Source organism: Oncorhynchus mykiss, chromosome 6 (assembly GCF_057628025.1).
Source record: "Oncorhynchus mykiss isolate SJ-2025 chromosome 6, ASM5762802v1, whole genome shotgun sequence".
Lineage (NCBI taxonomy): Eukaryota > Metazoa > Chordata > Actinopteri > Salmoniformes > Salmonidae > Oncorhynchus > Oncorhynchus mykiss.
In genome coordinates this window covers 63,684,971-63,697,872 of record NC_143027.1, presented here as the reverse complement: position 1 = coordinate 63,697,872, position 12,902 = coordinate 63,684,971, and the positions used below count along the sequence as shown (strand labels likewise).

General features: G+C 43.6%; 1 protein-coding gene across 1 annotated transcript in view; it reads left to right on the top strand.

Moving 5' to 3' along the window:
* igdcc3 (immunoglobulin superfamily, DCC subclass, member 3) overlaps positions 1–12,902 on the top strand; it is a 112,864-nt gene that overhangs the window by 75,636 nt on the left and 24,326 nt on the right. The window contains exons 3-5 of the mRNA XM_021607201.3: positions 5,522–5,666; positions 6,071–6,201; positions 6,441–6,578. Of these exons, the coding sequence (XP_021462876.2) occupies positions 5,522–5,666; positions 6,071–6,201; positions 6,441–6,578 (414 nt within the window). The remainder of the gene's footprint in view (positions 1–5,521; positions 5,667–6,070; positions 6,202–6,440; positions 6,579–12,902) is intronic.

Genomic DNA, 12,902 nt, shown 5'->3' with positions numbered 1-12,902 from the left:
ACTCGTACCGTCTGATAGCGCTCTAGATTACAGTGGCCACTGCTTATATTTATATAATAGGCAAGTTATTGTTACTCATTCTGTATTTATTCCTTGTGTAATAATTGTTCTATTATTTTTCGATTTGTCTCTCTGCATTTTTGGGAAGGGCTCGTAGGTAAGCATTACAATGTTAGTCTACACCTGTTGTTTTCGAAGCATTTGACAAATACAATTTGATTTGATTTTGATTTGATAATTATGATATAGGGTATACTAGTTACAGTAAATGAGGGGCTCTGCTCAGAGCTGTGCTGCTGGATATGGTAATTTTAAGGTAAAGCCACAGGGGGTTGACAGTGTTTTAATCCCAGAGCCTGTCACTGGGACGTGATTCTCATAGACTGTAAAAAAAAGAAAGGACGAAGCCATTGATGACGTCACCCCATTGTTTCCTATGAGAATGCTCAGTGGCGCATTTGAAGATCAGAAAGTGTCGTTTCAGCCTGTCACCATTTTGCTACATGGAAGAGTTTTTGGAAACATCACATGCGCTGTTTGAGCTCCTCTAGAAAGTGACTTTGCAGGCTAGCTCAGTGCTGGCCCCCCGTCATGGAGTAGTTTAAATTAGCAATTAAATTAGCAACTCAATTATCCTTTTAACTTCATCTGTGTGTGGGTTTTAAAGTAAGTGGTTCAAGGATATACATCTGATGAAATAAAAGCAATCATTGGTACCATGATTGTGTTCAATGTTTTTTTTTTATATACCCACGAATATTGACCACGAAGATCGCCAATGGAGGAGGTTAGGCAAATCTCTTTATGGCCACACAAGGTTGCTAATCCCAGATGAGGATATTTTAGTTGGGTCCTTGAGAGAGGCAATAATCCTAAAATGCCTCAGTTAAAAAATGTGCTGTTTAAATGTATAATGTGTATGGGAATACAAAACAGAAACTGACCGCCTGTACAGTACATTTATCAGGCTGAATAAGAGTGTCAGAGGCAAAGTAATAATATAATTTTAGTACTGGTGGTAATTAAGAAATATTAGGCTACTAAAATAGGTGTAGGGCTTTACAGGAGGTTTATTTCTTCCTGTCCTTTATTGTATGTAACCTCTGAAGAGCAAGCAGCCAGGGTTGGAGGAATTCTAAATGGGCTTGGTAAAATTTTAATCAGAACGGTGGTCTCTATACATCCATCTCCTAGGCCTCATTTCAGTTCGGACTTTTTTCTCTTTTTACTAACTCCCTCCCTCCGCCTTTGTTTTTTTGGGAATTGGGGCTAACAAAAACAACACGCTACAAAAACGACTGTGTGAAGGCTGATCCGCTCCGGACATAGCGAGCTTTCTGTGGGATCCGTAGAGCCGCGCGGGGTTCTAGCTTAGCTTAAATACATTTACCAGTTGAAAAAGAACAGAGGAACAGAGCAAGGAGGGGGTCTAGGCCTCTTGTTATGCTAAGAGTGTTCAGATAAGTCCTGCTTGGTCCAAGTTAATTATGGTTGACATTTAAATAAGTGCACTTGTCTTGAAGATGGTGGGAGAGCTGAGAAAAAGACAGGCCTCTTTCTAATTGAGTTTGTGTTGCATGCCCCACCCCCCACATCACAGCACCAAGCCCACATCACTGCTTTGTTCCACAGGGAGCTGATATGTGAAATGCAGCTGCTGAATGAGGAAGCACACATTATGGATGTATCTGCACAGGTGTTTTTGTGGATTCTGCCATGTTCTCTTCCATAGATAACGTTGTTTGAAGCATAAACCTACAGTATGTTCTGTTATTTACAGACCTAAATCCATCCTGGCCTGCCTTTGTAAAGTCTTCGAAAGCCAAGTGAACAAACAGATCACTGACCATTTAGAATCCCACCGTACCTTCTCCGCTATGCAATCTGGTTTCCGAGCTGGTCACGTGTGCACTTCAGCCACACCCAAGGTCCTAAACGATATCATAACCACCATCGATAAAAAACAGCACTGTGCAGCCGTCTTTTCATCGACCTAGCCAAGGCTTTCGACACTGTCAATCACCGTATTCTTATCGGCAGACTCAACAGCCTTGGTTTCTCTAATGACTGCCTTGCCTGGTTCACTAACTACTTCTCAGATAGAGTTCAGTGTGTTAAATCGGAGGGCCTGTTGTCCGGACCTCTGGCAGTCTCTGTGGAGGTGCCACAGGGTTCAATTCTCGGGCCAACTCTTTTCTCTGTATATATCAACGATGTCGCTCTTGCTGCGGGTGATTCTTTGATCCACCTCTATGCAGACGACACCATTCTTTATACATCTGGCCTTTCTTTGGACACTGTGTTAACAAACCTCCAAACAAGCTTTAATGCCATACAACACTCCTTCCGTGCCCTCCAACTGCTTTTAAATGCTAGTGAAACTAAATGCATGCTCTTCAACCGATCGCTGCCCGCACCTGCCCGCCCGCCTATCATCACTACTCTGGACGGTTCTGACTTAGAATATGTGGACAACTATAAATACCTAGGTGTTTGGCTAGACTGTAAACTCTCCTTCCAGACTCATATTAAGCATCAGCAGCATAGCCTAGTGGTTATAGCATTGAACTAGTAACCGAAAGGTTGCAAGATCGAATCCCCGAGCCGACAAGGTACGAATCTGTCATTCTGCCCCTGAATAAGGCAGTTAACCCACCTGTTCCTAGGCTGTCATTGAAAATAAGAACTTGTTCTCAACTGGCCTACCTGGTGAAATAAAAAAAACATATATTTTACATGTATAAAGCGAGATCGCCCCAAATGTCAATTTACACCTATGGAGATCAACCAATTCACTGTGGCTATGTGTGTTGTCATTCTGGGGAGTTTGCTTCACACTGATACACTGATACAGTATGTGTTAACAATTGGAGTAAGCCAGACTGGACTGTCAGTTCCATTAAGTAAGGTTGTATTGGGGTCTTTGAAGCGCATGAGGATACAGGAGACCTTCAAAGGTTTTGATATTGAATCTCACCCTGTAGCATTTTTGAAAGCACTATACAGTAGGCTACATCACTGTATAATCATTCAATCAGATGGAATTGGAATGGATCCTATATGATGCAATCTAGGCTATACATTATATGCATCACTTCTCATACTATTCTCCTATATCCATGTGAGTAATGTCTACCCTACATTAGGGATGAGCACGGTTAATCAAATATCCGGATATCTGAATACTGAGTATTCAAACACTTATGACATTATTCATTTATTTTTTTATTTTTTTGGGGTCGCCTATTTAAAAAGAGTTGTTTAAATTAAATTAAATTGTCCATGTTATATTGTTACACACAAGGATATACCATGACATTTGAAATGCTTAATTTAATAAAACAACAAACTGTAGAATGTAGTGTTTATGTACGGTGCATTCAGCTACTGCTGTTTCAGACCTCACGTGGCTTTGACAGTGCATTGTTTACAGTTGCACACTGGAAATGTAGTCTACAGTTCTGAGGACGCACAAAGTGATTTTTTTATTTTAAACTCATTTTCTCTCTCATGGACAATGGGTTATGGGTTGCGTTTTACATGAAAGCATTCTAGGCATTCTACTAGCCTAGTGCATGTAGCCCAGACAACGGTGTGCTATTTCCCCCGCATTCAAATAGTGATTAACCTACAGGTGGTCCACAAGACTGACACTAATCAATGCAAAACACTCACCAGAAAACGTTTTTGTTAACATAATCAGTTGAACAGAATGATGGCGAACATCAGACTTCTCCTTCACTTCTGCTGTTAGCCTAGGCAGCTGTTAGCTTAGTCTGCTGTTAGCCTAGGCAGCTGTTAGCTTAGTCTGCTGTTAGCCTAGTCTGCTGTTAGCCTAATCTGCTGTTAGCCTAGGCTACTGTTAGCTTAGTCTGCTGTTAGCCTAGGCTACTGTTAGCTTAGTCTGCTGTTAGCCTAGGCAGCTGTTAGCTTAGTCTGCTGTTAGCCTATGCAGCTGTTAGCTTAGTCTGCTGTTAGCCTAGGCAGCTGTTAGCTTAGTCTGCTGTTAGCCTAGGCTACTGTTAGCTTAGTCTGCTGTTAGCTTAGGTTACTGTTAGCTTAGTCTGTTATTAGCCTAGGCTGCTGTTAGAATAGCACCCTGAGAACAACTGCGTGCTCTCTGTTGTTGTAACATTTTGTGAAATTATAGCATTATTTCAAATGCCCCTTCCTCCCCTACATCACTGTCTTCTTCCACCTGGCCCCTTCCTTCCCTAAATCTCTGTCCTCTCCCACCTGGCCCTTTCCTTCCCTAAATCTCTGTCCTCTTCCACCTGGCCCTTTCCTTCCCTACATCACTGTCCTCTCTCACCTGCCCCCTTCCTCTATTTGACCATACTGTTTAATCACTGGGCACAGTAAGGGAGCTAATTGGACTTAATTGATCTAGTTCAGGGAGCGAAGTGCCTGCCTAGTCCTGGCTGACTATCTGGCTGATTGTCCGTTGTTTGGCCACATCACTACAGTACATCTGCAGCCCTGGCCTGACCACTCACACTGTCATTACTCTCCCCCAGAACCCTACTGTTTGTATATAAATGTCCCTCCCCACCTGATGGAGCACTCACTACAGTGGTTCAGTGTTTACTCTTTACTCTTTGTTGTCAGCGGTCTCTCTCTCTCTCTCTGAGCCCAGCTGTGTTTGTTAGCATAGCATTGGGGCGGCAGGTAGCCTAGTGGTTAGAGCATTGGACTAGTAACTGAAAGGTTGCAAAATCAAATCCCTGACAAGGTGAAAATCTGTCAGCCTAGGCTGACAAGGTAAAAATCTGTTGTTCTACTCCTGAACAAGGCAGTTAACCCACTGATCCTAGGCTGTCATTGAAAATAGGAATTTGTTCTCAACTGATTTGCCTAGTTAAATAAAGGTAAAAATATATTTTTTTTAAATAGGGTATGATCCGAAGCTAACTAGGAGCCTCTGATTTACTCAGTGTCACGGCTAACTAGGAACCTTTCATTTACTGTGTCACTGATGAGGGCCAGATTATCCAAACACAGGCTTTCCCCTAGAACTAGGGGTAATGATCACTAGGGTTTCCTGTACAGTGATTGCTGACAGCAGAACACAGGTAATTACCTAACCACATGGCAGCTCCCTGCCCTAGTCAGACTGCTGTCTCTTCTGCTCATTTGGTTCATTTTATCGCAATGTGTCTGCTCAAGGTTAAGAGCTGCCCAGTGTTGCTTTAGATAAAGCCACTGGATTATGACTCATTCCACTGAAAGATGGAGCCGTTATTTCCTTTTTTAAAATCTTTTTTTGGGACAATAAGTTAATTGCCTTCCAGTGCGGGAATGGGTATAAAAAGATGAATAAACTGTAGGTAATACGTCCCTGGTAATTGGCTATGATTAACTGGCTTGGTGTGCCACTGAGTTTAGGACAGTAGTACACTGTTACTATACATGGCAGTAATATTTACATGTAGGCCTTTATGAAAGATGCTCTGGAAAAAAAAGAAAATGTTCCGTAGGTTTTCAAACATTGAATTGACCGCTGCATCTCCCCTCTCTCCAGCGATGGCAGAGTTCCATGTCCAGCCGCGGTCAGTGCGTGCGGAGGAGGCGGGCGTTGGGCGGTTCCAGTGCCAGATTCACGGCCTGCCTGAGCCTGCCATCAGCTGGGAGAAAGATGGCCGCTCCGTGGACACTAAGGATGAGAGGTACAGTAAAGTAGGGTTCCTCTGTGTTAATCACCTCAGCTGTCCCTACCAACTACTGTAGGTCCACTGTACCTGCACACAAAAATCTGTCTGTCTAGAAGCAAATTCACTGTAGCAGCTTCACAACTTTCACTTAACTGTTACCCTGCCAAACCTCTCCACATGGTATCCAGTGTGCTGTAGCCTCCCTTGTGTCTGTCTAGCTGTTTGAAATGAAGTTTACGTTGCGCGTGTAAACACACTTAATTAAGCAAACAATGATCTACTCCCTTGATTCTCTTTTTTTCTCTCCCTCTATCTCTCTCTTCCCCCTCTCTTTTTTTCTCTCTTTCCCTTTCTCTCTCTGCCCTCCCTCCCCCACCCTCTCTCTCTCCCACCCTCCTCCCATTCCTTCTCTCTGTCAGGTATACCCTGCTCCCCACTGGTGTTCTGCAGATCACCGGTCTGCGTCAGGAGGATAGTGGTGTGTTCTGCTGTGTGGCCCACAACAGTGCAGGAGTAAAGCACAGTGCCGGGGCTCGCCTCACCGTCTCAGGTCTCAATACGCCTACGTACATACATATGTACACACACACATACACACCTTCCCTGGATACCCACCCACCGCACAAATATGTGGCCATGCATCATCTCACACAGCCTCACGCCAAGATGCTCGCACTGGAGATGATGGGCAACGGTGAAATCCAATTAAATGTTGCAATCCATAAAGCTCTCGCACACTTACGCTTGCGTCACTCCCCCCCTCCCCCCCCCCCCCCCTATTCCCCCCAGTCTCCCAGTCTTCTGTTTACAAAGAGCCCATGATCCTCGTGGGTCCTGAAAACCTCACTCTCACCGTTCACCAGACGGCCATCTTGGAATGTGTTGCTACAGGATATCCCCGCCCCATCGTGTCATGGAGCAGGCTTGGTAAGACCAAAACCCCACTTTCTCTTTTACATCCAATCAAAGCTGCAGCCTACAGGGTGCTGCACGGGCATTAAACCCCCCTGCCTCTCAGGCATTGAGGGCTATAGGACCCTTCTATCTTCCATAAGGTTCCGTGTTAGATTGCTTGTCTAGTTTGCAATCATCCGAAACCCGACTTGAAATACATCACTATTGCAGCTGATAGAAAAACATGTCACCATAGTAGTATAGCTGAATTATATATACATTTACCTAAAGCACGCAGGCAAAATACAGAGATTGAAGAGGACATTCTGTTAAATGGGACATTCTGATACAATAAGATAGGGCGGCTTTGTGTGTGAAATTGGTCATGGCATGCTGCGTTCACAGCGTGCACAGAGCTCATTGTTTCCCAGATGGTTGAAAGCCTATTTACCAGACATTATCTTGCTGACCTTGATATAAATGAAGGGAGGAAAAATGGAGTGTTCAGTGACTGCTTCTAATGTGGTACAGCACAGTGATTAAGTAGGCTACTGCTGTCCAGTGTGTATTTGTGTGTGTTTTTGTACGCACGTGCAGTTGTGTGGATGTGCATGTGCATTGATGTTTGTGTGTTTGCGGAAGTGTGCATGTATGTATGTGTGTCTGGGTTAGCTCGTCTCTGCATTGTGTACATACGTGTAGTATGTTATTTTACGTAATGTCTAATAGAACATTCATCTTATGTACAAATGAAGTAGGGGATTGCTGCCTATATGAGTCTTTGGGGGCTAAACACAATCTTATTTTTTGATGAATGTATTCTTTACTCTCCTGGTAGAGAGGAACCGCGAAAGTGAGTAAGTGACACACGGTTGGATATCCACCGTAATTGCTTAGAGGTGTTCAGCCCAGGCAGGATTCAGTCCCCACCACTTCACACGTTCCTCTTGGATATCACTCAAACTCTGCCGCTACCAATTTTGGAATCAGATATTTGTTTTTCTAAGCTATTATCCAATCTGATGTTCAAAATGTAAATTGCAGCCCCTCCCCAACCAGAGAGGAGCTATAATCAGATTGTGGATATTGCCTTGCACAATGTTGCTGTAATTAAATGCTGACAGGGTGGGATTTCAGCAGCAGCATGCAACCACTATTTTAGAGGGGGCACAAAGTATGTTAAACACCTGTTTGTTTGTTTTTTAAACTGAAACAATCTAGAGCCATAATCATTATGTCTAATTTTATGTAAAAACATATCTAAAATCAAATCAAATTGTATTGGTCACATATTTACCAGATGTTATTGTGGGTGTAGTGAAATGCTTGTGTTCCTAGCTCCAACAGGGTAGTAATATCTAACAATTCACAACAATGCACACAAATCTAAAAGTAAAGAATGGAATTAAGAAATATATCAATATTAGGAGGAACAATGTCGGAGTGGCATTGACTAAAATATATTAGAATAGAATACAGTATATACATATGAGATGAGTAAAGCAGTATGTAAACATTATTAAAGTGACCAGTGATTCTAGTCTATGTACATAGGGCAGCAGCCTTTAAGGTGCGGGATTGAGTAACCGGGTGGTAGCCCGCTAGTGATGGCTATTTAACCTTTCTGGCGCAGGCGTTCCGCTAGCGACCCACCTCGACAACATCCGGTGAAATTGCAGAGCGCCAAATTCAAAATACAGAAATAGTCATAATAAACATTCATAAAAAATGCAAGTGTTATACATCGGCTTAAAGATTAATTTCTTGTTCATCCAGATTTCAAAAAGGCTTTATGGCAAATGCATACCATGCGATTATCTGAGCACAGCGCCCCGCTTACAAAAGCATACAAACATTTTACAACCAAGTAAAGGAATTACAAAAGTCAGAAATAGCGATAAAATTAATCACTTACCTTTGAATATCTTCATATGGTTGCGGCCACAAGATTCCCAGCTACACAATCAATGTTTGTTTTGTTCGATAAGTCCCTCTTTATATCCCAAAAACTCAGTTTTGTTGGCGCATTTTGTTCAGTAATCCACAGGCTCAAAGGTGGTCAAAACATGCAGATGAATACATCCTAATAGTACCAGTAAAGTTCGTCGAAACATGTCAAACTATGTTTAGAATTATTCCTCAGGTTGTCAATTGTCTAAATAATCGATAATATTTCAACCGGACAATAGCATTTTCAATAGAAAGGAAAATCAGGGAAGGGCGCGCAATCGGTCACGTGAGCAAACCAGCTCTGCGTTCTTCCTCAGTCCACTGAGAGAATGGTCTCATTCTTCTTCATTTTTCAGAAAACAAGCCTGAAACCATGTCTAAAGACTGTTAACATCTAGTGGAAGCCATGGGAACTGCAATCTGGGTCTTAACCATTTAGATACTCTATAGGCATTCAATTGAAAAGTACCCACATCAAAAAAATCCCACTTCCTGGATGGATTTTTCTCAGGTACACCTGCCATATCAGTTATGTTATACTCACAGACATTATTTTAACAGTTATGGAAACTTTAGAGTGTTTTCTATCCAAATCTACAAATTATATGCATATCCTAGCTTCTGGGCCTGAGTAACAGGCAGTTTACTTTTGGCACGCTTCTCGTCCAGATGTCGAAATACTGCCCCCAAGCCATAAGAAGTTACAGTCTGATGACCTTGAGATAGAATCTGTTTTTCAGTCTCTCTGTCCCAGCTTTGATGCACCTTTACTGACCTCGCCTTCTGGATGATAGCAGGGTGAACAGGCCGTGGCTTGGGTGGTTGATGTCCTTGATGATCTTTTTTGGATCTTTTTTTGTGACATCGGGTGCTGTAGGTGTCCTGGAGGGCAGGCAGTGTGCCCCCGGGGATACGTTGGGCAGACCGCACCACCCTCTGGAGAGCCCTGTGGTTGCGGGCGGTGCAGTTGCCGCACCAGGCGGTGATACAGTCCGACAGGATGCTCTCAATTGTGCATCTGTAAAAGTTTGTGAAGGTCTTAGAGGCCAAGACAAATTTATTCAATCTCCTGAGGTTGAAGAGGCGCTGTTGCAACTTCTTCACTGTCTGTGTGGGTGGACCATTTCAGATCGTCACTGATGTGTACGCCGACTAACTTGAAGATTTTTACCTTCTCCACTGTTGATGTGGATAGGGGCGTGCTCCCTCTGCTGTTTCCTGAAGTCCACGATCAGCTTCGTTTTGTTGATGTTGAGGGAGAGGTTATTTTCCTGGCACCACTCTGCCAGGGCCCTCACCTCCTCCCTGTAGGCTGTCTCGTCATTGTTGGTAATCAGGCATACTACTGTTGTGTCATCTGCAAACTTGATGATTGAGTTGGAGCCGTGTGTGGCCACGCAGTCATGGGTGTACAGGGAGTACAGGAGGGGGCTGAGCATGCACCCTTGTGGGGCCCCTGTGTTGAGGAGTAGCAAAGTGGAGGTGTTGTATCCTACCTTCACCACCTGGGGCGGCCCATCAGGAAGTCCTGGACCGAGTTGCACAGGGCAGCTTTAACAACGGGGACAGTATATCCGGAGAGAGCCATGGTTCCATGAAACAGAGCATGTTACAGTCGCTGATGTCGCTCTGGAAGGAGAGCCTCGCCCTGAGCTTGTCTACTTTATTGTCCAGAGACTGAACATTAGCGAGTAATATACTCGGAAGCGGTGGATGGTGTGCATGCCTCCTGAGTCAGACTAGAAGTCCACTCCGAATACCGCTCTCTGCCGGCAGCGTATTGGAACAGCCTCTGGGATAAGTTAAATTCACCTGGGAGGTGCGAACGAAGGAATCCAATTCTGGAAAGTTGTATTCCTGGTTGTAATGCTGGTGAGTTACCGCCACTCTGATATCCAAAAGTTATTTCCGTCTGTATGTAATAACACAAAATGTGTGGGCTAATAATGTAAGAAATAACACACACAAAAAACTAGATACTGCAAAGTTGCTTAGGAGCTGGAAGCAGAGCTGCCATGTCTGTCGGCACCATCTCTATGTATATTTTTCTGCATATGTTATCTAAGCATTCCTCTTTAGCTTTTCAGTTGTCATTTTAATTAATTATGTACATTGATTCTTTAAAGGTGCAATATGCCAAAAAAATTTGCTCCGCCATTTCCTGTTTGCTAAAATTAGAATAGTTCACTCAATTTCAGTTTGTGACAAAACTAGCAATGCATAGTGTAGAGAATCATTGTACAATCTAAACCGCTGTGAAATATATCTTTGTATTTTCAGCAGTTTGAAGTTGGTCTACAATATGGCGAAAGCAATACGCCGTTCCGCATAAACTGACATTTTTTGAACGGGCTATAGAAATAGCGCACATAGAACAGATCAACCGCTTCTTAGACTTGCTTTCGATGAGAATGACAGATCTATTACTCACATTTCTATGTGAATTCGGTCAAGTTGCCCAAAAAGTGATATATTGCAGCATTAAGAACTTTTATGCCATATGAGTTTACTACAACTGCCACACCGGAATATAGTACAATAACCCAAGAATTAAAACTGTTTTAGTATTTTCTAAAGTCTAGCAACCTTGCCTGCAGGCTTGCCAGCAGAGATAGTTAGACAAGCTACTCTATCTTGATTAATAACTGGAAATGGCTCGGTAGCTAATTATGAGGTTGGGAGACTGGGAACCTATCTAGCTGGCTAGCTAAAGCCAACTTCATAAAATTGCTTGGTCGCTAGTATTACAGAGAAACAACAAAATGTTTTGTTTTATTTATTAATCAAGAAGGAATCAATAAGCTACATAGCTTGATCAAATTAATTTACAAACATTCCTCCTGCGAGTCCTGCCCATCACCGGCTCAATTAAGTTGAGTAATTAATTTAACATCTGAAAAATGTAAAAACAGGACAAATCTGAGGGGGCACGTCTCCTTGTGGGCATGACGCCTCTGGATTTCCGTGTATTAGATTACAGGGAGTGAAGGCGTGGGAATAAGCTGCATAATTAATTTAATAGATTCACATCAGTCATTCCTTAATGCCAGAGTTTGTTTGGAGCTTTTCATTCATCAGCACTGGTGCTCTCTGGGCTACACTTTGTCACTAACTAAATTACAGACTGACATAGAGATAGCTGCATCCATTCAGACAGCACACACACACACACACACACACACACACACAGATTGAAAGAGAGAGAGAAATCAAGTTTCTGTGAGAGTGAGTATGTCTGGAGAGATAAGAGGTAGCCATGGAGGAACTGTAAACTGTGTCCAACTCTGTTGATTTTACAGTTCACTCAGCAGCTAGCCCGACTTGAGTCAGGCTTATTGTAGAGGGGTAATAACGCCCATTATATGGTTCACAGTTGTTTAGCCACTCCTAGCTGAGTCCCTTTAGTTATGACACTGGACTGGGGCTGGGAGTGGGAGGGTCAGGCTGAGAGCCTGAGGCTTGCACTTAATAGTACCACGGAGCATGTTTAAGTTATACTGTTCTAGCCATAGCTTCTACTACAGTCAATAGGAAACTCCACTGGCTGACTTAGCTGACCAGGCTGTTTCAAGTGGATTGTAAATACGTATGAATAATAGGTTCCTATGTTCTACTGAAATCCTGTAGCCTACAGCCCACTGTTGGTGCTGTTTGTTGCAGCTACACGAACACGGAAAGGGCTGAGGTTTGTATATTTTATTTTGAAGGCATTCTCGTGAACTCTGGATGTACTGTCCACCTTTTTCCATTCTCATGTTTCTCTTCAGCCCACAGTGCATTGTCTTGTCGGGGTCCAGGTTTGTGGAATATTTCCAAATGACCCTCCCTTTCCTTGTGGTGGCTCTGCTCAGATGCACACAGTGCTCACAGAGGAGACGTGTGTTGCCCTCCTATAAAAGGCCTGGGCAAGGCCATATGGCCCCAGTCTCTGGCTGGCTGGCTAGCTGTCTGCTAGCTGTCTGTTTGAAGATGTGAGGAGAGGAGGATGGCCAGTCTGTTTTCTCTGCAGGCTTTTAGCATTGCGGCCATGTCCCCCGCACAGCCCTTTAACACTCTAAGCCGGGACACACAGGACGCAGATGTTACCAATATAAAGAGGGACTGAAATATATTTGGCTCTGCCATGTCTTTGTTGGTCCTACCCCCAGTATAAGGCCATTGAAATAGGAAGAGATGGAGAGCAGGACAGGGTATTTGATGGAGGGACAGAGGGGAGTGGCAGCCTAGCTTATCCATGTAGCTCTGCCTGCTCAGAGCTACATGGATATCCCCATTTTAAAGCATGGTGTGCCTAAGGCAGTAGAGGGCGTTGTCAAACCATGAGATCAAACCGGTGTGTGTGTGTGTGGGTGGGTGGGTGTGTGTGCGTGCGTGTGCGTGTGTGTGTCACTAGCCTGTCAGTGCGGG